Source organism: Zootoca vivipara, chromosome 15 (genome assembly GCF_965207765.1).
Source record: "Zootoca vivipara chromosome 15, rZooViv2.hap1.1, whole genome shotgun sequence".
Taxonomy (NCBI): domain Eukaryota; kingdom Metazoa; phylum Chordata; class Lepidosauria; order Squamata; family Lacertidae; genus Zootoca; species Zootoca vivipara.
Genome location: NC_142598.1, coordinates 9,684,743 through 9,710,046, shown reverse-complemented (window position 1 = coordinate 9,710,046; position 25,304 = coordinate 9,684,743). Strand labels below are relative to the sequence as shown.

General features: G+C 47.2%; 1 protein-coding gene across 1 annotated transcript in view; it reads left to right on the top strand.

Annotated features, from left to right (window-relative positions):
- The window catches only part of CNN1 (calponin 1), a 39,974-nt gene that overhangs the window by 5,019 nt on the left and 9,651 nt on the right, over positions 1-25,304 (top strand). Inside the window, exons 2-5 of the mRNA XM_035140726.3 lie at positions 17,185-17,306; positions 20,393-20,459; positions 21,340-21,477; positions 23,879-23,989. Coding sequence (XP_034996617.1) covers positions 17,185-17,306; positions 20,393-20,459; positions 21,340-21,477; positions 23,879-23,989 — 438 coding nt within the window. The remainder of the gene's footprint in view (positions 1-17,184; positions 17,307-20,392; positions 20,460-21,339; positions 21,478-23,878; positions 23,990-25,304) is intronic.

The following is a 25,304-nucleotide window of genomic DNA, read 5'->3' as shown; positions in this document are numbered from 1 at the left end:
TTTGAGTTGCACAGAACTCTTCCAGCAGAATGAAGAGGTGACCATTGGTGAGCTGCAGGGAGCAAACTTGGTTACAAAAGCAAATATTTTTAGTTTCCTCCAACTGAAATAGAAACTCTTGCACTATGGGTGGGAACTAGATGTGGGGAGAGTAAATCTAGTTTTGTAAACAAGATGGGGGGGGGGGCACCTGACTTGCCACCAGTACAAGTGAAAGGGATCTAGGGGTCTTGGTAGACCACAAAGCTTAGTGTGATGAGTCAACAGTGTGATGCAGTAGCACAAAAAGCTATTTCTATTCTAGGCTGCAACAGACGTATAGTGTCCAGAGGGAGGGAAATAATGTTGTTGTTGTGGTTGTTTAGTCGTTTAGTCGTGTCCGACTCTTCGTGACTCCATGGACCAGAGCATGCCAGGCGCTCCTGTCTTCCACTGCCTCCCGCAGTTTGGTCAAACTCATGTTTGTAGCTTCGAGAACACTGTCCAACCATCTCGTCCTCTGTCATCCCCTTCTCCTAGTGCCCTCAATCTTTCCCAACATCAGGGTCTTTTCCAGGGAGTCTTCTCTTCTCATGAGGTGGCCAAAGTATTGGAGCCTCAGCTTCACGATCTGTCCTTCCAGTGAGCACTCAGGGCTGATTTCCTTCAGAATGGATAGGTTTGATCTTCTTGCAGTCCATGGGACTCTCAAGAGTCTCCTCCAGCACCATAATTCAAAAGCATCCATTCTTCGGCAATCAGCCTTCTTTATGGTCCAGCTCTCACTTCCATACATCACTACTGGGAAAACCATAGCTTTAACTATACGGACCTTTGTCGGCAAGGTGATGTCTCTGCTTTTTAAGATGCTGTCTAAGTTTGTCATTGCTTTTCTCCCAAGAAGCAGGCACCTTTTGATTTCGTGACTGCTGTCACCATCTGCAGTGATCAAGGAGCCCAAGAAAGTAAAATCTCTCACTGCCTCCATTTCTTCCCCTTCTATTTGCCAGGAGGTGATGGGACCAGTGGCCATGATCTTAGTTTTTTTGATGTTGAGCTTCAGACCATATTTTGCGCTCTCCTCTTTCACCCTCATTAAAAGGTTCCTCACTTTCTGCCATCAAAGTTGTGTCATCAGCATACCTGAGGTTGTTGATATTTCTTCCGGCAATCTTAATTCTGGCTTGGGATTCATCCAGTCCAGCCTTTCACACAATGAATTCTGCATATAAGTTAAATAAGCAGGGAGACAATATACAACCTTGTCGTACTCCTTTCCCAATTTTGAACCAATCAGTTATTCCATATCCAGTTCTAACTGTAGCTTCTTGTCCCACATAGAGATTTCTCAGGAGACAGATGAGGTGATCAGGCACTCCCATTTCTTTAAGAGCTTGCCATAGTTTGCTGGGGTCGACACAATCAAATGCTTTTGCGTAGTCAATGAAGCAGAAGTAGATGATCTTCTGGAACTCTCTAGCTTTCTCCATAATCCAGTGCATGTTTGCAATTTGGTCTCTGGTTCCTCTGCCCCTTCGAAATCCAGCTTGCACTTCTGGGAGTTCTCGGTCCACATACTGCCTAAGCCTGCCTTGTAGAATTTTAAGCATAACCTTGCTAGCATGTGAAGTGAGCGCAATTGTGTGGTAGTTGGAGCATTCTTTGGCTCTGCCCTTCTTTGGGATTGGGATGTAGACTGATCTTCTCCAATCCTCTGGCCATTGCTGAGTTTTCCAAACTTGCTGGCATATTGAGTGTAGCACCTTAACAGCATCATATTTTAAAATTTTAAATAGTTCAGCTGGAATATCATCACTTCCACTGGCCTTGTTATTAGCAGTGTTTTCTAAGGCCCATTTGACTTCACTCTCCGGGATGTCTGGCTCAAGGTCAGCAACCACACTACCTGGGGTGTACGAGACCATATCTTTCTGGTATAATTCCTCGGTGTATTCTTGCTACCTCTTTTTGATGTCTTCTGCTTCTGTTAGGTATTTCCACTTTTGTCCTTTATTATGGTAATCTTTATACGAAATGTTCCTTTCATATCTCCAATTTTCTTGAACAGATCTCTAGTTTTTCCCATTCTGTTGTTTCCCTCTATTTCTTTGCATTGCTCGTTTAAGAAGGCCCTCTTGTCTCTCCTTGCTATTTTTTTGGAATTCTGCATTTAATTTCCTGTATCTTTCACTATCTCCCTCACATTTTGCCTGCCTTCTCTCCCCCGCTGTTTGTAAGGCCTCGTTGGACAGTCACTTTGCTTTCTTGCATGAGGGAAATAATAGTACCTCTCTATTCTGCCTTTGTCAGACCACATCTGGAGTACTGAGTCCAGTTCTGGCGCCACAGATTAAGAAGGATATCGACAAGCTGGAATGTGTGCAGAGGAGGGCGACCAAGATGATCAAGGGTCTGGAAGCCAAGCCTTATGAGGAATGGTTGAGGGAGTTGGGTATGTTTAGCTTAGAAAAGACACTGAGAGGAGAGGCTAGGACCTGAACAAAGTGAGTAGGTCCCTGTATAATATCAGACAGGGGATCCGGGTGATTCTTATTTTGAGGGTCCAATTGGTGATTGTAGTGTGCAAAGAACACCTGTGTTGGAATGTGAATATACGATTGCTGGGGAGTACAGAGCAGTTCTGGCGCTCAGGTGGAAAGCAAGAGACCTCTATCTGCCAGGGAGGTAAGAGTTGTACCCACATTCCTCCCTTAAGACAACTGGGAGAATGTTTCATTTTGCACAGAGAGACGTCATAGGAAGCTACTACTCTGCAAACCGGAGGGCCAGAACAAGGTGATGTCTTCACAACCGGTGTGAAGAACCCAGTATCATTGGAATAAACATTAGATTAGTGACATGCTAAGAAAGTTAGAACAGGGGTTCAACCCTGGCCAAACTGGCATCCACAATGGGCCATATATACGGAGGAACTTCCAGTTCCTGAAAGAAGCCCCAAGCATAGCTTGGAATTTGTTAGGGGGGCAGGGAGCTGCTGGCATACACTGCATGGAGTAGTGTTAATTCAGAAAACAACCACAGATTGGAATCCCTGTTTTCTGTCCCACCAGACCCAATTCATTAGAAGCACAAAGCTCACCTCCTTTGCCCATATTGCAAGCTCATACTGCCTGCTCATACCCAAGTCCTCATAACACAGTACAGCCATTTGACTGGACGTGGTGTGTCCCTGGGAAACACAAGGCGAGAGCTACCATGGCACTCTGTCTGGGAAGCATGGAGAAACTTTCTCCAAGGCAAAATTCGCATTGCTCTGGGCATGACAGACTACAGCTATTTGCTTGTTTCTGTGAAGCTGTGCACAGAGATTGTCCCATCCTGCTTCGCCTTCTTGTGTTGGAAGCAGAGATTAACACAGAGAGTAATCCGTGACAGTGTATTCCTGTAAAGACAGTGCCCCATGAACATCACATGCTAGCTTCAGATTTTTAAGCACAAAAGGAAAGAGCCAGCTTTGCACAAGCTTTTGTCTTCACTTCTTCAAATGCAGCTCCACAAGCAGGCTACAGACTAGTCCATTACTTTCCATATTCTTTTAAGTGTGTGTGTGTGTGTGTGTTTGACAGAAAGCAAATATGGTTTTCGGGGGGGGGAGGGTACTGGATTTGACCCAGAGTGCCTCAGGACCCAATCCTTGCTCAGCTATGAAGTTTATTACCGAGTGACGTTGAACCAGTTTCTCTCAGCCTAACCCACCTCACAGGGTTGTTGGAAAGATAAAATAGGGAATAGGAATAAAATAGGGAAACGGCATGCAGAAATTTCCTCGGAGGAAGGAATAAGATACAGATACGACAAATGCCTTCAAATGCAACTTTTTAAAAAGAGTATTTTTTTGCTAAAGTTTTAGTCATAAGAAAACGGGAATTAGAATAGCACGCATGCAACCTGACAACGCAGGTTGAATCCTGACAAGAAAGGAGTACTGTTTGTGGGGGACAGGAGGCGGGCAGGTGTGGAGGACTCCCTGGTCCTAACCTAAACGGGGTAATTGTGCCCCTGAAGGACCAGGTGCGCAGCCTGGGAGTCATTTTGGACTCACAGCTGTCCATGGAGGCGCAGGTCAGTTCTGTGTCCAGGGCAGCTGTCTATCAGCTCCATCTGGTACACAGGCTGAGACCCTACCTGCCTGCAGACTGTCTCGCCAGAGTGGTGCATGCTCTAGTTATCTCCCGCTTGGACTACTACAATGTGCTCTACGTGGGGCTACCTTTGAAGGTGACCCGGAAACTACAACTAACCCAGAATGCGGCAGCTAGACTGGTGACTGGGAGCGGCCGCCGAGACCACATAACACCGGTCTTGAAAGACCTACATTGGCTCCCAGTACGTTTCCGAGCACAATTCAAAGTGTTGGTGTTGAGCTTTTAAAGCCCTAAACGGCCTCGGTCCAGTATACCTGAAGGAGCGTCTCCACCCCCATCGTTCTGCCCAGACACTGAGGTCCAGTACTGAGGGCCTTCTGGCAGTTCCCTTGTTGCGAGAAGCCAAGTTGCAGGGAACCAGGCAGAGGGCCTTCTCGGTGGTGGCGCCCACCCTGTGGAACGCCCTCCCATCAGATGTCAAAGAGAAGAACAGCTACCAGATTTTTAGAAGACATCTGAAGGCAGCCCTGTTTAGGGAGGCTTTTAATGTTTAATAGATTATTTTATTTTATTTTTCTGTTGGAAGTCGCCCAGAGTGGCTGGGGAAACCCAGCCAGATGGGCGGGGTATGAATAATAATTTATTATTATTATTATTATTATTATTATTATATTTATTATCTTGCAAAGAGATTCTTAACTGCCATATAGAATTAAACATGCAAATTACTGTTCTGTGTTATGCTATATATACTGTTCTGGGTGATATGTACTGCAGCTCATATTTAGGCAACCTTTCCAGTAAGCTTTCTGTGGTGCCAAATAAAAAAATTCTCAGTCTTCCCTCTGAAATCCATAACAGTGGATAATAAGCAACAACACATCCATGAGAGAATGTGGGGGGGAAAGGGATGAAAAGACAAGCGTGAAAAAGGACAAATTAGGAGACGACACAAAAGGCTCTGAACTCTTGCATCTTATGCTTAGCTCTCCCTGAAGTGGTAAAAATCCAGCAGCTGCTATAATGAAGGCTGGTCAAGGCAAATTCTGATTGAATTAATGCAAGTATTTCCCTTCACTCGTGTGCATTCCTGCCTCTGTTGTGTTGTCAGTACCAGGTCTGATGGTTCCATCCAAGTTATGTAGTCCAAGCACTTGCTTCAAAGTTTCCTGGACAGGAGTGGGCCTGGCTAGCGGATATAGTACAGAGCCTAGCAATCAAAATATTTCCAGAGAGTTCCTGTTAGAATCCTAGCCCATTCTCATCAGAACCGATAAGCATTCCGCAAACCAGCTCAAATTATTCGGACTGCAAAGAAACAGAAACTGAGAAAAGAACCTTCTAAGCTTCTACTACAGGCACCCCCAAACTGCGGCCCTCCAGATGTTTTGGCCTACAACTCCCATGATCCCTAGCTAACAGGACCAGTGGTCGGGGAAGATGGGAATTGTAGTCCAAAACATCTGGAGGGCCGAAGTTTGGGGATGCCTGTTCTATTACATGTGCAGCTCAAGTAAGCGACCCTAATCATTCAAGACTGGGCTGCTCACTGTAATTTTTCCTCGTTTTCTTTTCTTAGCTCTGGGGCGTAGGCTGGGTGTAGCCAGGATTTTTGTGGGGGGGGCAGCAGGCCTTTTTGGGGGGTGGGGGCAGAATCTCAGTTAGCTTTGTATTTTTATTGATTTTTTTGATGGGGGGCAGCTGCCCCTCCCTGGCCAACCTTGGCTATGCCCCTATGGGTGTAGGGGTGAAACTAGGCTTCATTTCAGCTTGCACTGAAATAAAGACCCAGTTTGCCCCTCTGCATGCACATTTGCTCACAGGCTGTGAGCCTCAATGACGCCCCTCTGGAGGCTTCACCCAGGGCAAAAACCTCAGCTTCCCCCTCCTGTAGCGATGGCGCTACTGTGATGCTCCTAAGTGCAGTGAATTATTGGTGTTTTGATTGTCTGAGTTTTGTGCATCAGTCCAAAGTTCCTATGACAGAGAAATCCGAGAACATCTCTAAACAAAGGACATACTGTCCCACTAGCTTTCGGTTGGTGCCCAAACTGATTGGCAGCAGTTCCAGACTATTATAATTTTCACTATTTTGGGGTGGGATCCAATCACCTCCTGGAAAATTCAGGTTGGCGCTTTTAGCCGACAAACATGCCTCTCTAAAAGATTGGACTGTTTGCAATAAGGAAAGTGACAGGAAAGTGTGGGTAACACTTGCTTTGATGTGACATGGTCTAGCCTCTTTGCTAACATATCAGCCTGAGTGCTCACTAAATGGCCAATGTTGCCTAACCTCCCTCCAAACATATCTGAGTGAATGTTCAGTAAACAGGTCAGGTGAAAGCACCCCCAGCCTCTTGAAGGTTGCTAGTACCTTCAAGGACACGGGTGGCGCTGTGGTCTAAACCACTGAGCCTCTTGGGCTTGCCGATCAGAAGGTTGGCGGTTCGAATCCCCACGACGGGGTGAGCTCCTGTTGCTCTGTCCCAGCTCCTGCCAACCTAGCAGTTCGAAAGCATGCCAATGCAAGTAGATAAATAGGTACCACTTTGGCGGGAAGGTAAACAGTGTTTCAATGTGCTCTGGCACTTGTCACGGTCCTCCGTGCACCAGAAGCGGTTTAGTCATGCTGGCCACATGACCCGGAAAGCTGTCTTGACGAACGCCAGCTCCCTCGGCCTGAAAGTGAGATGAGCGCCACAACCCCATAGTCACCTTTGACCGGACTTAACCATCCAAGGGTCCTTTGCCTTTTACCTTTGTACCTTCAAATACCAGACGAGATTTTTGGTTCATTACTAATATTTTATGCTTCTTCACCTTTGATCTCTTGCAACTGCAGCACATCATAAAACCATAGATTTCAAGGGACTAAAGAGGCCAAATAATGCAGAGGGAGAACTTGGATGAAGTACACTAACACACACCACCGATCAATCTATGTGCAGGGATAGACCAAACAGTCTCTGGCGTGGAAAGTTTTTGACACCCCAGGCATTTGTTCAACTTTGGAACAAGTTAACTTTGTTCACACGTAATGCTGGCCATAAACAATGGTTAGATAAATTGGCTGTCATGGAGTGGCTGGATGCAGAGGAGCGGTGGGAGACACCAGCTAGGGCCATACCCTCAGGGGAGCCCCCAATGGTAGAAGGCTCAGTGCCAGGGGAGTAGCAGTGGGATGACAAGGAGTGGTCAGAGGGAGAAGAGGGAGCAGACTGGGAGGAGGAGGTGTCAGAAGCTTAAGAAGTAACAGCGTATGGTGAGCAGGAAGAGTCTGTGGCAGAGAGCAGTCCAGAATCGGAGGCAGATGCAGAGGCTGGAGAGGACAAGGGCCAAGAGGCAGAGATGAGGCAAGTAGCTGAAGAAGCCAGGGAGTGTCCCCCCCACCCCACCCCCGCTGCGATAAGCTCGCCTCCCCACTGGTCTCCCAGAGGTCATTCTCAAAGACAGACAAGGTGGATAAATCTCAGGTTGCTTGGGAAGGTCCCGGAAAAGGACGAGACTTAGGGAGCGGTGGGAAGACAGGGACCTTTGGTCCTTGCAACTGCTTCATTGGGGCAAGACCTACTAGGAAGCGGTGTTTCTTTGAATAAAGGGTTAACTTCAATATCTGTATGTTTTATGATGGGCACTGCCCCACCAACTTCAGCCTGCCCTCTGCCAGCTCCCCTCTGCCTCCTTTCTCACTTGGAACTGGTCCAAGGGATGACAACTACCTGTCGGCTTCTCCCCCTTAGTCTCAAGTGTTTTCCGGGTTTCAAGAGAGGAGGATGGGGGCAAGACTAGAATTAGTTGGCTCTGCCTACTATTGAGCACCAGGCCCAGTCGAGCACCAGCCACCACTAGCTGTTCTAATGTGGGCTGCGCATTCACTAATATCATGATCATAGGATAGGGTTGACATATTTAAAAATGCGAAAAGTTGTTGAGCAAAATTTGGCAAAAATGACACTGCTGACATGGGTTGCCGTAGGTCCGGATTTCCCCTGGACCTTTTTCCGGTTTCCACCCGGACACTGCTTCCAACTGCAGTATTCCAGGTATGTCCAGGAAATTCTGTACATGTGGCAACCCTGTGGTAGGAGACAACACCTAGGTGAATGGGCATTGTCATTCAAATGGTGTGTGTGCACTGTGTTGTGTAATCAATTATGTGGGGCAGGGCTTACCTGCCCCCCCATATTTTATTCAAGTTGGCACCCCTGCTCCTGGTGTTCACTTATTTTTATGGTATCGATATCACAATGATTCGTGCACACATCAGTCTGTTGAATGGACATGGAAGCTCCAAGTTCCCCCACAAATTGTAATACAGTGGTGCCTCAACTTACGAATTTAATCCGTTCTGAAGGCACCTTCGTAAGTCGAAAAATTCGTAAGTTGAAAAACGCCATTGGAAACGCGATTTCCCGTAGGAATGCATTGGAAGCGGAAAAATTCGTAAGTCGAAGCAACCCCATCTAAAAATTTGTAAGTCAAAAAATCCCTATCTAAAACCGCTGCGGTTTCCCCCCGGTTGTCGAGACATTCGTAAGCGCGCGGCCACTTGCCCCATTCGTAAGTCAAAAAATTCGGTTGTCGAGTCATTCGTTAGTCGAGGTACCACTGTATGTTGTTGTTTAGTCGTTTAGTCGTGTCCGACTCTTCGTGACCCCGTGGACCATAGCATGCCAGGCACTCCTGTCTTGCACTGCCTCCCGCAGTTTGGTCAAACTCATGTTCGTAGCTTCGAGAACACTATCCAACCATCTCGTCCTCTGTCGTCCCCTTCTCCTAGTGCCCTCCATCTTTCCCAATATCAGGGTCTTTTCCAAGGATTCTTCTCTTCTCATGAGGTGGCCAAAGTATTGGAGCCTCAGCTTCACGATCTGTCCTTCCAGTGAGCACTCAGGGCTGATTTCCTTCAGAATGGATAGGTTTGATCTTCTTGCAGTCCATGGGACTCTCAAGAGCAGGGGTCCCCAGACTTACCGAGCGGCGGGCCGGTGCCCGCCGCGCCGACCGCGCGGTGGGCCGGACTGCAGGGGAGTGCGCGCGCAGCGGGCCGGAGGGCGGGGGAGTGCGCGCCCGTGCGCATGCGCACACGCACACGGGCGGAAAAAAAATCGGCGAAAATCGCTTGTGCGCATGCGTATGGGCCTCCCCCGACCCGGAAGTGCACCAGAAATGACCTCTTCCGGGTCGGGAGAGGCCCGTACGCATGCGCACAAAGGATTTTCGGCGATTTTTTGCCGATTTTTCAGATCGCCGCTGCGCCGCGCGCCGTGAGAGCGGGCGGCGGCAGCGGGCGGCGGGGGTCGTCGCGGGCCGGATTGGAAGGCCGATTGGGCCGCATCCGGCCCGGGGGCCGTAGTTTGGGGACCCCTGCTCAAGAGTCTCCTCCAGCACCATAATTCAAAAGCATCCATTCTTCGGCAATCAGCCTTCTTTATGGTCCAGCTCTCACTTCCATACATCACTACTGGGAAAACCATAGCTTTAACTATACGGACCTTTGTAGGCAAGGTGATGTCTCTGCTTTTTAAGATGCTGTCTATACCACTGTATAAGAAAACCAAATGTCCACACAATGCCAGCCATGCAGTTCAATACGGACAACATTAAAAATGACAATGTTTTGTTGGTACTCCTTGTTCCAGCTATTAAGTAGCTAGTTGAGTGCACCCCCGGCAGCCATCTTGGTTACCTGCCATGACATCAAAACGCTACCTATGTGATATAGCCTGAAGAACATTGCAGTCTCAGCTGCGCCTGCAGAACAAAGAACTCCAGCTGACTCACACAACTGAGTCAGTTAAGCCACTTCTCACGGGCGGGCGGAAAAATCAGAATGCTTGGCAATGCTTTTAAACCTTTTTTCTTATTCGTTTTGCAAACCGCTAGCTGTAGGGTTTTAAGCTGCGTACAAAAATGGTCAGACATGATGCTTTAGACTGAGTTCCAAACCGAATATGAAAACTGGGTCCAGAAGAGCTCAGTGAAGCTGCTTATCAGTATTGGGAAAGGTCCCCCCCCCCCAAAAAACCCCACACACCTCACTTGCATTATTTTAGGCGCTGGTTGCAAATGTAGCAATCAGCTCAGGCCTTTTGAGTTAGGTTTCAGTAAGGCTTAACCTAGAAGATAAAACAAATAAATAAGGAGTCTTAACATCACTTCTAACACTTAGTGTTTAGCCAAATGTCCACACAAAAGTCCTGCTCGGCCCACTATGTCTTTGAAACATCCCAGCAGAGGGATAAATCCTTGTGGATCTAGAACGGACACATCCCCCATTTTTCTCCCAAGTTTGGTGAATTCCTCCTAGAGGGGACACAGCCAGTTGGGGTTGGCAGAGCTCCCTGGCACTAGCTGAAGGTATGAAGCTGCCTCATGTCCAGAGAGAGGGACCAAGGAATGCTCTCTCTCTCTCTCTCCGCTGCAGCTTGGGCTGCCAAGTACCAAGAATGGAGAGGAGCAATGCTATCAGAGCACCTCTGAGATCCAGCGCAGGCAGTCGGTTTACAGAACAGAGCAGCCTGCTTGCCATGAATGCAAAAGCTGCTCCTGTGGCCCACCCTACGTCACTACTGAACTACAACTCCCATAATCCCTGACCATTGGCCATGCTGCTTGGGGCTGATGGGTGTTGGAAATATCTGAAGGTCCACTTTCGATTGTCCCCCCCTGGTCTAGGTGCTCAGATTCCTAATGGCAAAGGCATGGTTCTGGGACCAAGGATGAGGGCATGGAATCAGTAGTACCTCTGGTTTATAAATTCCTTTCTGGATACTTTGCCAGGAGATTAGGCTGGCATTCCAGCCATAATCTCTCTGTTAATTTCTTCCTCTGACTCACTGCATGTCCTCAAAAGTCTTTCTCTTCTCTCTCTCAGAGTGCATACACTTGTTCACCTTTTAACTAATCACAATGTGATTACAATGTGATTAGCTACTTTACATCTGCTCTGCTCTGGACTTTAAACGTTTTCATTTGCTCCCTAATGAATTAGTTCTGTTCATTATAAGAATTCTAAGGTCATAAATGAAATGAACGTTCATAAGCAATGCCATCTTTCTAGAAAAAGAGGGGCTGGAACTCACCATGGTGGAATCTACACACATATTTAAAAAATGCTGTGAAAATATATATTTTTATTTAAATTTTTTTTTTTGAAAAATGCATTGAATTTGTCATAGCTCACAGTTACCATCTAGTGTCACATTTTTATATTGCACTTTACAACACATTTAAAACATTTATTTGCAGCTGTGGTCTAAACCACTGAGCCTTGGGCTTGGTGATCAAAAAGGATGGCGGTTCGAATCCCCGCGACGGTGTGAGCTCCCATTACTCGGTCCCAGCTCCTGCCAACCTAGCAGTTCAAAAGCATGCCAAAAGTGCAAGTAGATTAATAGGTACCGCTCCAGCGGGAAGGTAAATGGCGTTTCCGTGCACTGCTCTGGTGTCAGTGTTCTGTTGCGCCAGAAGCGGTTTAGTCATGCTGGCCACATGACCCGGAAAAACTGTCTGCAGAGCAGATAAACGCCGGCTCCCTCGGCCTGTAAAGCGAGATGAGCGCTGCAATCCCAGAGTCATTCGCGACTGGACTTAACTGTCAGGGGTCCCTTTACCTTTACCAACTGAGTCCTTAGAATGCCTCCCTCATTCTCTTAGAATGGCAACAGCGCCCACCTGAGACGTGCCGGAAATGTGTTCCGGTTTGTTCCGGCTGAAAAAAAGCCCTGTTCATAAGTGCACAAGGTAAACACACATACTTAAGTACATAAACCACATGTCTGAAACTGTACAAGAGAGCAATCCTGAAACCACTCTCTTAAATGATCCCAAATATTGTCTCTGTAGTTGAAGGACATATCTTGAAAAAGCCCTTCCCAGTAATTCTTTTACAATTACAAAATGCATTCCAAAGAGCGTATTTTGTGTATGAATAGGTGATGGCCATCTGGCATGGTGGCTTTTGTTGAGATTCCTGCATTGCAGGGGTTGGACTAGAAATCCCCTCGGGCATCCCTTTCAACTCTAGGATTCTGTGAGCTGCACCAGGATTTTAGTGATCTCTGCTGGTCCAAACAGCAGGCTGGGAGTTTAGGAAACGCAGCATAGGTGGCACAGCCTGAAGATTTGATGAAGACGGGATTCTTACACAAAATCCCACACAACCCTTGTTCCTGTTTCTGTCAAGCATTGCATCCTGCACTCAACCATACAGCCCGCTTATGAGGGGAAATCTAGAGGCAGTGAATCTAGAGGCAGCAGGTTGGAAGAGTCTTATAGCCTGCAGAAATCCCCACAAAATTCAAAGCAAATCTCTCCAGCCTTTGCAACAACCAGCCAGGAGCATGGGATGAGAGCCATCAGAACAGAATGTTGTCAGAGGCTCAGAGTCCTGCCAGCTCTAGAAGGGCTTAGGAAATACTGTATTAGATTTTCCTTATTGGATTGCTGTATTAGAATGAGCTGTTCCCCAAATCAAAATCTTAGTGGAACAACGCGTTGTGGATGGCTGCTGCGTTGGCTGGCTTCGATCAGATTACATCATAAGAATGCTTGCCCTGAAGTCATTGTGGGTTTTGTTGTTGTTTTAAAGTAACCTACAGCAGCTGCAGGAAGCTGCAATCTGAATCAAAAATTCACAAAGGGAACGAGAAGACTTTTCTAATACAAATCCTGCCCCCTTTCTTCCCACTGAATTAAACCTAGTGAGAAGGAAAATACAGGCATTTGAAACTTCACCCTACTACCTACCGGTATGTGCCAAAAAAGAAGCTCAGAGAAGATCTTTAGCCGTGGAAAAGCTTGGTATGAAAGAGAGAAGCACTCGATTGTTAACATCCGGATATATAACCCAGGTTGCTCTTCCTCAGTTTCTTGGGGTTTAAGATGGACCAGACTAAACCAATAGAATCTATATTGTGACAGGTGAAGCCTCTGCCACTGTTTGGACAAGTTGGGGCTTATCCACACTTACCGGTAGCTCTCTTCTCGCTACTCTCCCTCCCTCCCCCACCCAAGGGGAAAATCACTCTTTATCACTCAATCGGAACAAACAGCAGTTTGGTTTCCCCCACACTGTCCGTGCCGAGAAAGCTTGGGTCAAGCGCAAGACAGCTTTGAACCATGTTTTCTAGGCACAGCACAAGTGATGATTGAAAGGTGATTTCATGATAACCATGAAACAGGGTTCATATTCTAAGGGGAAGAGGTTTAAAGCTCACCCAAACTCCAAAGATGGAACTGTGTGGGTTTGGTGGAGGACTCGAAAACTGTGCGGGAAGAGACCTCAAAAGTCACACGAGGAGCTGAGGGCCGGAAGCACCATATCTAGCGTAACTAAAAGAAGGATGCAGAGTGATCACAATAGACTGAGGAGGCTTCCTGATGGGGGCCGTATATCACAAATAGGTCATGAAGACCTTATTTTTCTGTGTGCACATTTGGTACATTAGCTTCCAAAAATTCCTGATTTTGTTTTTTTTAAGCAGAGGGAGGATTCCCTTCCCTTGCACCATTCTTTGGAATCCCTTTGGGGGCAAGGTAGAGAAACCACATGAGATTTCTCCATGTGCTGGTTGCCAAGCTGAAGCAGGGATGAAACCTGTGGTCCTGCCTGCTCTGGGAGATTCGTTTTTTTGAATAAAAAAAACCTACAAGGGCAGCACAGATGACTGTCACTGCAGCGGTTTTGGTTTTAATGGCTTAATCATCTGGCCTCTTGGGCTGGCAGAGAGTGGCTGAAATAACGTCATGGATTTTTTTCACAAACCAGCAGATCATAAACTCCTCAAGCTTTCTCCTGTCACTCAGGAAGCACACTCCCGTGGGGCCAGTACAATCCAAGACCCTAGTTGCTTTGGGGGGCTGAAAAAGCCCTTAGAAGGAAGGCCAGGACCTGGTTTGCAAGCACATTTCCAAATAAAGAGACAAGCTGGCGCCAAGGTTGCTTTTCCCAGAGGTACATGAAAACCCAAACACTGGTGACTCGTTGCTCTCTATGGTTGGTATAAGTTTCCACTGCATTAACATACAGTCCAACAGAGCTGAAAATAGAGACAGTCAGGTCAGGTAATATCTGCTATCCATGATCACTCTCAGAGCATCCCCCTGTCGGACACCACTACACGTTGCTGCAAGCTCTGCTCGGCTTGCTGAGCACTACAGTGGTACCTCGACAACCGAACGATTCGACTTCCGAAGGTTTCGACTTCTGAAGTCGACAACCCCGGAAGTCTTTTTGCCACACACGCATTCTGCGCCTGCGCAAAGCGGCACGGCCGGCCGGCGCAGAAGTGCGAAATCGTGCTTTGCACATGTGCAGAAGCGGTGCTTCGACAAGCGAAGACTTCAACTTACAAAGACGGCCGCGGTCTGCAGCAGTTTGTTCTGTGTTGTCTTCAGAAACAACACAGAGCAATGTGTTTGTTGTTGACAAACTTACCATTAACGTAAAAAAAAAGTTTGATGGAATGTGCAGCCTTATCTGTACATGCTTGCTTTGAGGAGTGCACAGAACCAAAGCCTTTGGTGGAATAGGCATTGTCACCCTCCTCACATTCCATGATAAGATAACCATGGTTGCAATCTTATGCATACATCGTTGGGACAATATTTTACCAGGGGTGGGTAGCAGAAAATAAGGGTATTGGCCAGGTTTGTACATCACAAGACGTCAGTTTGTCTTAAAACGTGGTTTGCTCATGAACATGCTCCTAGTCTCCCATCCTGGCACAGCTCAAAGAAGCTATATTATGCCTTGCCTTGTTTCAACCCACTATGATCAGGAAGCCAGAAATAAACCTTGGTTTTCTTTGAAACAAACTGGAGGGAGGGGTATAGAAAAGAGAGAACAGAGCACACAAGGGGCAGCAGAAAGGACGGCAGCAGAAAGATGCAAATCCACTCCTATCAAACCATGGTTTAAGACAAATTCTGACTTCTTATGTCCAAATCTGGTCTTTGACAGCTTGCATTCAAAACTAATAAGATAAGAAAATGAGAAGAGCCCTTTCTTAATTCCAGCTCCACAACTTGTCTGGGGGTTGGGGTGCCCTATTTTGCCAACTGCAGTGAAATTAAAAGGTGCTACTGTGCTACCCCCGCTGAAGCTTTCCTTACCTGAGTTGCATGCTGGCACCCATGAAGCAGCGGTGGCAGGTTCCAGTGAGAACTTGTGGAGCTCTCTTGAGATATCACGAGATTTGGGCAAGATCTTGTGACATCTTGCCAGTGCCACTTCTCTGTTGGTGGGGTGGGCCTGTAAGGGCACCGCATTTTGGGGCTTCCGCCATTGGCCTTGTCCTGGTTCCACGTAGGTCGCCATTAAACACCCCTGAAAATTCCACGCATTCCAAAGACCAGAAGTGCAACCAACATACCAAACAATTTGCACCCCATCGTTGAAAGGGATGTCTGTGCATGTGTGTGTGTGTATGTGTGTGCGTGTGCCTGCCTTCAGGCACCTTCCCACTTGTGCATGATCGCAAGCACATGACTGCTGATGTGCACACTGTTTTTGGCACTGAAAGGGGAGTGGGGCAGGAGCAGAAAGGGGTAAACTGGGTTGGAATGGACTGACGCGCAGTGGCCATGAATGGAACCCCCGTGTTAGCAGGAGTTCCCCTGTATATACGGTAGAAAATCAACAAAGAAATGAAAGCCAGGTTCAATTTCACAACTCTTTGTTGCCACACGGAAACTAGCTTGAACATACTTAAGAAGTTCAGAATTAAAGAGTGCAGATAGCACAATTTAAGGCAGAAATCAGTGCATTTGGATACAATATTGCATGCAATATTGATTTGTTAATGGTGTGCAAATATTTTGCCTTTCCTTGGTGATGAAAATGAGCAGATCTTGACCATAATGCTTCACCGTGATCCGAATTGCTGTACTTCTTAGCTGTACATGAACCTTAATTCTCAGAGTAAACAAGGAGGCCACCTCTGGCCAGTTAAGAACCAGGGCCAGTTCTAGGGGTAGGCTGGGTGGCGCGGGGCGCGGGGCTGGCAGGGGGGCGCTGCAAAGCCGTGTGGAAGCTATGCTGCACACTGCGCCTGCCCACCAGAGCGGGGGCGCCGGAGCGATCTCCGCACCACGGCTCCAGGGCGCCTGACATGCTTGAGACGGCCCTGTTAAGAACATAAAAGGCCCTGCTGGGTCAGACCAAAGTCCAGCATTCTGTTTCCAGAGGTGGATTTAGGGCAGTGCCCAGGGTGCCGAGCCAAGAGGGCACCTTCCCACCTCCCTCCCAAAGCCTAGTTAGCCCTTGTCCAGCTTTGGGAAGGAGCTGAGAGGGCTCTGGGGCCCTGCCAGAGCCTTGCACCTCCTTCCCAAAGCCCAGCACCTCGCTTAGCCAGCTTTGGGAAGGAAGTATAAGGGTTGGGTGTTTGTGTCAAAATTTGGCCTCATGCTGGGTGCCATATTACCAAGGTCCTCCCCCGCTCCTTCCCACAGTGACCACCTGTGAGATAGGCTGTGAGAAGCCCCACAAGAAGAAATCGTGAGGGCGATAGTCCTCTCTTGCTGCTGTTTACTCCCTATTGCATTCGGCGCTATTCTACTTCCGATACTGAACGTAATATGTAGCTATCATTTCTAGTAGCCATCGACTGTCTTATCCTCAATTAATTCTCCTAATCCCTTGCAGGCCTTAACGGGCCCTTCTCTGAAATGGAGATGGCAGCCTTCTGCTAAAAAGGCTTTCCAGGTCTGCTGTCATCTGCAGATGGAAACATGATCAAAAGGCTGGACATTAGCATCCAGTGTGAGAGCCAGTGTGGTGTAGTGGTGAAGAGCGGTGGACTCGTAATCTGGGGAACCGGGTTCGCGTCTCCGTTCCTCCACATGCAGCTGCTGTGTGACCTTGGGCTAGTCACACTTCTCTGAAGTCTCTCAGCCCAACTCACCTCACAGAGTGTTTGTTGTGGGGGAGGAAGGGAAAGGAGAATGTTAGCCGCTTTGAGACTCGTTTGGGTAGTGATAAAGCGGGATATCAAATCCAAACTCCTCTTCATCATCATCATCATCATCATCACTTTAGTGACTGGAGCTTCACCAGATATTGGACCTAATTCCAAAATACTCTGTTCCTCTACAGCTAGCACAAAAATACGATCCCCAGAAGGAGCACGAACTGCGGCAATGGATTGAGGAGCTGACCGGGAAGCGCATCGGGGACAACTTTATGGAAAGTCTGAAAGATGGAGTCATCCTTTGCGAGTAAGTATTCTTTTTTGAAGGGTGGACACCAAAGAATATCACCACCCACACCCTGGCACCCAGAACTCGCAGCTTTTGTAATGATGAGACAAGTTGTATGACAGAGTGCCCAGCGCTGGCAAGAGACATCTGTTTAAGAGAGTTCATAGTGGGTTTGAGTAATACACACCCATGAGGCAAGGTGAGGCAGTTGCCTCAGGGCATCATGCTTCAGGTAACTGGGAGGGGCAGCAGATCCTGCCTCTGTGGAGCACACCCTACGCTTCTTGGGGCGCGGGTGGCGCTGTGGTCTAAAGCACTGAGCCTCTTGGGCTTGGTGATCGGAAGGTCGGCGGTTCGAATCCCCGCCACGGGGTGAGCTCCCGTTGCTCTGTCCCAGCTCCTGCCAACCTAGCAGTTAAAGCATGCCAGTGCAAGTAGATAAATAGGTACCACAGCGACGGGAAGGTAAACAGCATTTCTGTGCGCTCTGGCTTCCATATAGCTGATTCCCTAGTTCTACTAGTGGGAGCCTGTGCAAAGGCACAAGGTCTTTCGCTAGTGCATTGGGGCTCCCCATCCCCCTGTGCCCCAGTACCCTTCCCAATTGGCTCAGGGGGCTCGAGAGCACGCACATAGCAGCACATGGAAAGAGGAGAGGGAGGCTGTTCTGTCGGGCACGCAGAAAGGCTTCTGCTGATGGACCATTTGTTTTAATGTAGCGTTGACCTCCTCTGTAAGCAGCAAAAAGTGTGCAATGGGGGGGTCATCTAGTCCAACCCCTGCAATGCAGGAATCTTTCACCCAATGTGGGGCTTGAACCCACAACCCTGGAATTAAGTCTCATGCTCTACTGCAGATATAAGTAATTACAAGCATAGTTTAATCCATAAATCCCTTAAGTAGGTCAAAATAAAAGGTTATGAGATAAAGAAATACTTGAAAAGGGAAGGAAGTAATCTCTTTTAAAAGTATAACAAAATAATTATCATTTTACAACAATGTAAATAAATTATACATATGCGTATTCTACCAAAACTTGTTCTAAAACACGATCACCACTACCTAGCACTCTAAAAAAATCTATATAGTGTTGCCTCTCTTATGTAGTATGTTGACAGATGAAACTACAGCATCCCAGATACTTTTGACACATTCTGAAATGGGAGGAACTTAGGCTCCCCCCCCTGACTTTTGCAATATTTATCTTTGCTGCAAATAATAAATTTACTGTTAGTTCCCATTTTGTCTTCAAGAATTACATCCCTTAAATAACTTACCTAATAATCCGAAAACTTTATTGTTATCTGCCAGCCCCAGTCACAAGATCAAACACCGTGGGCCAAGCCTTGGATCTCGTGACCGAGGGTACAAGGGCAGACCCCTTGCCAAATTCCCGCCCTGCCTCAATAGAACCTTTGCAGGATGCCTAAGGAAAAAAGCACACACACAAACCTTGCAGCATGTGAGATGATACGCTGCTCTGAGGTCATTGGCCTGGCTCTGTAAATAAGCTACACAGCTGAAGCATGAACATTAATGTAGGGTTGCCATGTTTCAAGAAGTAAAAAATCCAGACACAGAGGTTTGTTTGTTTGTTTGTTGCCCTATACTCGGAGGTCTCAGGGCGGTTCACAGAAAAGATCACAATACAGTGGTACCTCTACTTACGAATAACTCTACTTACGAATGTTTCTACTTATGAATGGAGCTCCGTCCGCCATCTTGGATGCAGTTTAGATAGGATTTTTTTCTACTTACAAATTTTTAGATAGGGTTGCTTCTACTTACGAATTTTTTCTCCCAATGCATTCCTATGGGATTCGACTTACAAATTTATTCGACTTACAAATGTGCGTTCGGAACGCATTAAATTCGTAAGTAGAGGTACCACTGTATATAAAATCAAAATAGCCCAATAACACGCCTCCCCCCCCAAAAGAGAGCCACATTTTAAAAGGATGTTGAGCTTTTTTGGGGGGGGGGGAAGCAACCGAAAAAGGCAAAGAGTGATATACACACACACACCACACACGTCCTGGTTCTGCTGGCAAAAACCTGGAGATTTTGTCAGTTTTTCAAAATCCTTCCCTCCGCCCCCGACGCAAATTTCACTATTGGAATCTTGGGGGGAATTGGATGTATGGCAACCCTAACTAACAGAAATTATGTTGATGGATTTTACACAAAAGTCCAGCTGTCATAAAAACTTTCAAGCCAGCCCCGATGCTAGGTTTTACATAAAGTGTTCTGGCAAGCAGCCCAGAGGTCAAACAACCTAGCTGATGGTTTGGCAATCCTACTCACCACCCCAGCCAATTGGCAGAGAGGTGGATTCATTCCTGCCTTCCTCGAGACTGCTTTACCTATTTATTATTTTGAATATTTTTTAAAAAAAAATAAAAATCCCACTAACAAATGAGCTCAACACCGCTCAAACTTAGAAAGCTAAAGCAACACCTGCCATTCTCTTATTTCCCTCTAGCATCGACCTAGATTATTAAAAAATTGTCTTCCTCCTAAAGATAGTTTGATAGTTGGAAAGAAAAAACAACAACTTAAAAATGGGAAAATTCAGCAATAATCATCAACTGGTTTTTGTTGTGAGTAGTAATAGATTTTAATTGCCTTGTTTTAAACAAGAATATATCAGAAGATAATATAGCAATTGAATAGGAGTGCTGTGCATCTTTTTACTATGTTTTATTATATTTTCTGTATTTGGTTTTTTGTAACCATCATCCTTCAGCTTGAGCAATGGATCATGCAGGCCTTTATCTGATCCAGAGGATCTAGTTGTAAACTGAAAAGCAGCAGCATTCATTACCCAATTCTACAATAAGGAATGGTCCCAGTGTTTCTATATAACAAGGAGCATTCTTTCTGCTGATTGCCTTGCAAATATATGCATATACAGTACAGAGGTTCCCTGTGTATAGAAAAAGTGCACTCCGTCACTTACAAAACACAGTGTGTTCTTGCATCAAAAGACTTGCAGATTGGGAAGTCTTGAAGGATAAACACACGGCACATGAAGCCATCCTTACACTGAACAGCACACACGACACTTAAGAAATAAACTTCCTTCTCCCATTTCTGTCTTCCAGCCTTATTAACAAACTCCAACCTGGATCTGTGAGGAAGGTGAACGAGTCCACACAGAACTGGCACCAGGTAAACATGCCCTCTAATTCATTGCTAATCCATGTATCCCTCATTAAGCTTGCCTCTCCAAATCCTGCTTTGGAAAGCGGAGTGGAAAAGGATGAACTGATTAAAAAACTTAGTCTCAACTTTAATGATCAAATTCTGCGAGTTCCTTAGCCAAGCTTTTTCTGTATGGCCATCAGTTTTATCTCCCACAAAAGGCTTCTGCACAATCACGCAAAATAACCTGCCGCAATCGCATTTTGGTCTTTGACTTTTGTCCATTATTCCTGCGAGCCTTGATTTAGCAACGTCTGTGCATGTGTGGGATAATAATAATAATAATAATAATAATAATAATAATAATAATAATAATAATATTTATGCCCCGCCCATCTGGTCAGGTCTCCCCCGCCACTCTGGGCGGCTTCCAACACATCAAAATACATTAAAATATCACAGACTAAAAACTTCCCTAAACGGGGCTGCCTTTAGGTATTTTCTAAATGTCAGGTAGTTGTTTATCTCTCTGACCTCTGGTGGGAGGGCATTCCACAGGGCGGGTGCCACTACCGAGAAGGCCCTCTGCCTAGTTCCCTGTAGCTTTGCTTCTCGCAGTGAGGGAACCGCCGGAAGGCCCTCGGCACTGGATCTCAGTGTCCGGGCTGAATGATGGGGGTGGAGATGGGGGGGAAAGAGAGGGCTTGAGCTAAAAAGAGGGTGCTCTCTCCAGAGAAGAGGAATACTTGAGAATCTGGCAACATCTGCATGGCCACAGATCTATCTGCTCAAATGCCACTGTCCATTGCCAATGGGGTATTTGTGGAAGGCAGTCATCGCCTGGAGAAGCACGCTAGGGTAAGAAAAGCCAAGGGCAGATTATTCATTGGCCTCTCCTCTTTTGCAGCTGGAGAACATTGGCAACTTCATTAAGGCAATCACAAAATATGGAGTGAAGCCCCATGACAGCTTCGAGGCCAATGACCTCTTTGAAAACACAAACCACACCCAAGTCCAGTCTACTCTGATTGCTCTGGCTAGCATGGTAAGTGATCTGGGATCCCAGTTGCCCACTTTTCCTTGTAAAAATGCAAGTAGCGGTGATGGAACAGCGATAGATAGATGATAGATAGATAGATAGATAGATAGATAGATAGATAGATAGATAGATAGATAGATAGATACTTTATTGTCATTGTACATAGTACAACGAATTGAATGCCATCTCATAAAAACAAAACAAAAAGACAATTACAGCCACACACACCCATACCTACACACCCATCACAACTCCCCCAAGATCATATTACAGTGGTACCTCTACTTACGAATTTAATGCGTTCCGAACACACATTTGTAAGTCGAAAAAAATTGTAAGTCGAATCCCATAGGAATACATTGGGATAAAAAATTCGTGTCGAAGCAACCCTATCTAAAAATTCGTAAGTAGAAAAAATCCTATCTAAACCACATCCAAGATGGCAGATGGAGCTCCATTCGTAAGTAGAAACATTTGTAAGTAGAGTTATTCGTAAGTAGAGGTACCACTGTATTTAGTTACATCATTTAAGGTGGTTATAGCTCTTGGATAGAAACTGTTTTGTAATCTATTCGTTCTTGATTTAAGAGTGATAAAAGTGTTTCACCAACATGCCCTCAGTAATTTTTTCAGTCAACTGCGTCCCCATATTGCATACGGAGTCAAGAGAACAGTCACTTGCCTGAGGCCACCTGGAGAGTTCATGGCTTAAGATATGATTCCAATAGGAGACCCTTAGTTTGTGGCTCTCACTGCCACTGGCTCTGATTCAATATGGGATGGCAGTAGAGATGGGCGATATCTGGTTTTCAAAATTGCGATATATCACCAGCTAAACATCGCAAAATACTGATGTATCACAACAGGGCTGTCTTAAGCGCCCCTGGCGCCGTGGTGCGCCACATCCCTCCGGCGCACCCCCCGCCCCGTTTCCCAGTGTGGTGGGCGGGTGGGCGCAGCACGGCTGCCACAGGCGCTACTGCACGGCAGGTGGGCGGGCAGGCACAGCGCGGTTACCGTGGGCACAGCGGACCAGCCGGCCAGCGGTCGGGTGCAGCTCGCGGCGCCCTCCTGGTGGGCCGGCGCCATGGTGCCCTGCGCCACCCAGCCTGGCCGTAGGGCCGGCCCTGTATCACAATGTCTGAAATAAGGATAGAGCTTGTTTTCTACTTCGTGATATTTCACCAGCTAAACATTGCAGTATACAGTTGTACCTTGGAAGTCAATCGGAATCCGTTCCGGAAGTCCGTTCAACTTCCAAAACGTTCGAAAACCAAATCGCGGCTTCTGATTGGCTGCAGGAAGGGTAGCTGCTCCCCCCATGCCACTGCGGGCGGGAAGCTCCCTAGAGCGCGGGCCGCCTCCCGCAGCTGCATGGAGGGGAATTGCGCGTCCGCCAACCAGCTTGTAGCTCGCCCCCCATGCCACTATCCGTGTATAGGACGCCCCCAGTTTTTTTGACATGATTTTTGAGTCAAAAAACCTTGTCTAATACACGGAAAAATATGGTATGTTTTGTCAGCAAGGCTCAGCCCCAGAATGTGTCTGCAATATAAGATCCTAAGCCCTGGAATATAAAGAGAGCTTTTCCTCCGCTGCACTGTAACCCACAGCCTATTCCCACCCTCTAAGAACTTAAGGCACAGAGATTCTAGGAAAGGGGACCAGCTCTCATTTTAAGAAAAGCCTCTTCAAAATTAAGTGCTGAGGCTTGGCCTATCTGATCCAAGCCACAATAAGCCCAGCACGTCTGAGCAAGGAAGCTGCTTGCCAGGGCCGTCTTAAGCCCATCCAGTGCCCTGGCGCTAGGTCCCTCCAGCGCCCCCCTCCTGAGCCTCTCCAAGGGCCCGGGAATGGCAAGCGGACCACGGCAGCAGCGGGAGGCCACCTCAGAGGACTCCGTGCTGCACCTCCTTCTCATTTCCCCAGCGCTGGGTTCCGCTCAGTCAAGCTTCGCCACCAGCGCGCGCACCGCAGGACCAGCAAGAGCTGCTTGGGCACTGTGCGCGCGCTGGTGGCAAAGCTCGACTGAGCGGAACCCAGTGCTGGGGAAACGAGAAGGAGGCGCAGCGCGGAGTCCTCAGAGAAGGAGAGAGACGCGGCGCAGCCTCTCATCTCGTGGAGCGCAGTCCTGGCCAGATCGTCGGAACCCTGTGCTCACTTGGCGCCCTTCCAGCGCCCTCCAGCGCCCGGCGCCGTGGTTCTCCGCGCCACTAGCCTCTATGGCTAGGACGGGCCTGCCGCTTGCTGGTCTCAGCTAGTGTTCAAAGCAGAGCCCTCCTCACTCTTGGAAAAGCGGAAGCTTCTGCTATATACCTGAGAGGACAAACTTGCATCTTACTCTTTAGGCATTAGCGCAGGGCAAGGGCAGAACTTGAAGGGACTTCTGCTTCTCACTTTCCTACAGGCCAAGACGAAAGGTAACAAGGTGAATATGGGAGTGAAATACGCTGAGAAACACCAGCGCAAATTCCTGCCTGAAAAGCTGAAGGAAGGACGAAACATCATCGGGCTGCAGGTATGTGACTCCAGAACTTCCTGCTGATTTATTCAGTAATATAACAACAACAACAACAACAACAACAACAACAACAACAACAACAACAACAACAATTTATTCATACCCCGCCCATCTGGCAGAGTCTCCCAAGCCACTCTGGGCGGCTCCCAATCGAATGTTAAAACAATACAGCATTAAATATTATAAACTTCTCTAAACAGGGCTGCCTTCAGATGTCTTTTAAAAATAGGATAGCTGCTTATTTCCTTGACATCTGTTGGAAGGGCGTTCCACAGGGCGGGTGCCACTACCGAGAAGGCCCTCTGTCTGGTTCCCTGTAACCTCACTTCTCGCAATGAGGGAACCGCCAGAAGACCCTCAGAGTTGGACCTCAGTGTCCAGGCTGAATGATGGGGGTGGAGCTTCTCCTTCAGGCATACAGGACCAAGGCTGTTTAGGGCTTTAAAGGTCAGCACCAACACTTTGAATTGTGCTCGGAAACATACTGGGAATTCTCCCCAGCAGATGATAAATGGACTGCAAGGATGTCCCAAAGGACCATTAGTGTAGTTGTGCCCAGGGCCGGATTTAGGTTTGATGAGGCCCTAAGCTACTGAAGGTAATGGGGCCCTTTATATGTCCAGCTGTCCTTTATCAACAACAAATTGCCAGTGTTTTTTGTGTTGAATATATGCTATATGGTAATTTTTGGACCTAATAGGTATCTAAAGCCATTCACACATGTTGCCATGCGACCAGTCCATGCAGAATGTAGGCACCCTATATATAGAAATGAGCAAACCAGTGATATTTTAGGGAGCCGGCTAGCAGGCATACATCATAGGAGCCTACACAACACAAAACACTGTTGCTGTATGTAGGTTTTATTTTATTTGTTTTTTTATCTTATATTTTGGAAATGTACATCCAGTTCCCCCGCTTTAAACTCCCCCCCCAAAAAAACCAGTGGGGCCCTAAGCTATAGCTTATTTAGCTTATACATAAATCCGGCACTGGTTTTGCCAACCCTGGCTGAAAATCTGATGCGGCCACAAGTCACAGGAAGTAGCAGGAGTTTGGGGAGGTGGAGGCTCCCAGATTCAAGGGATCCAACCAGGGATAGCCTGTCCCATTTCACCACCTGAGGCGAAATGGAATTGTGCCGCTTCCTGCTACAGCCACACACACCCCTGAAATTCAGACAGCGGTATTCCAGCGGCAGCAGAAATTGCAGAAACAGTGACGGGGTGTGTGCAAAGTGCTGCCTCTTGCACTTCAGCCGCCTGAGGCAGCTGCTTAACCCTGCCTTATGGATGGGCCGGCTCTGCGTTCA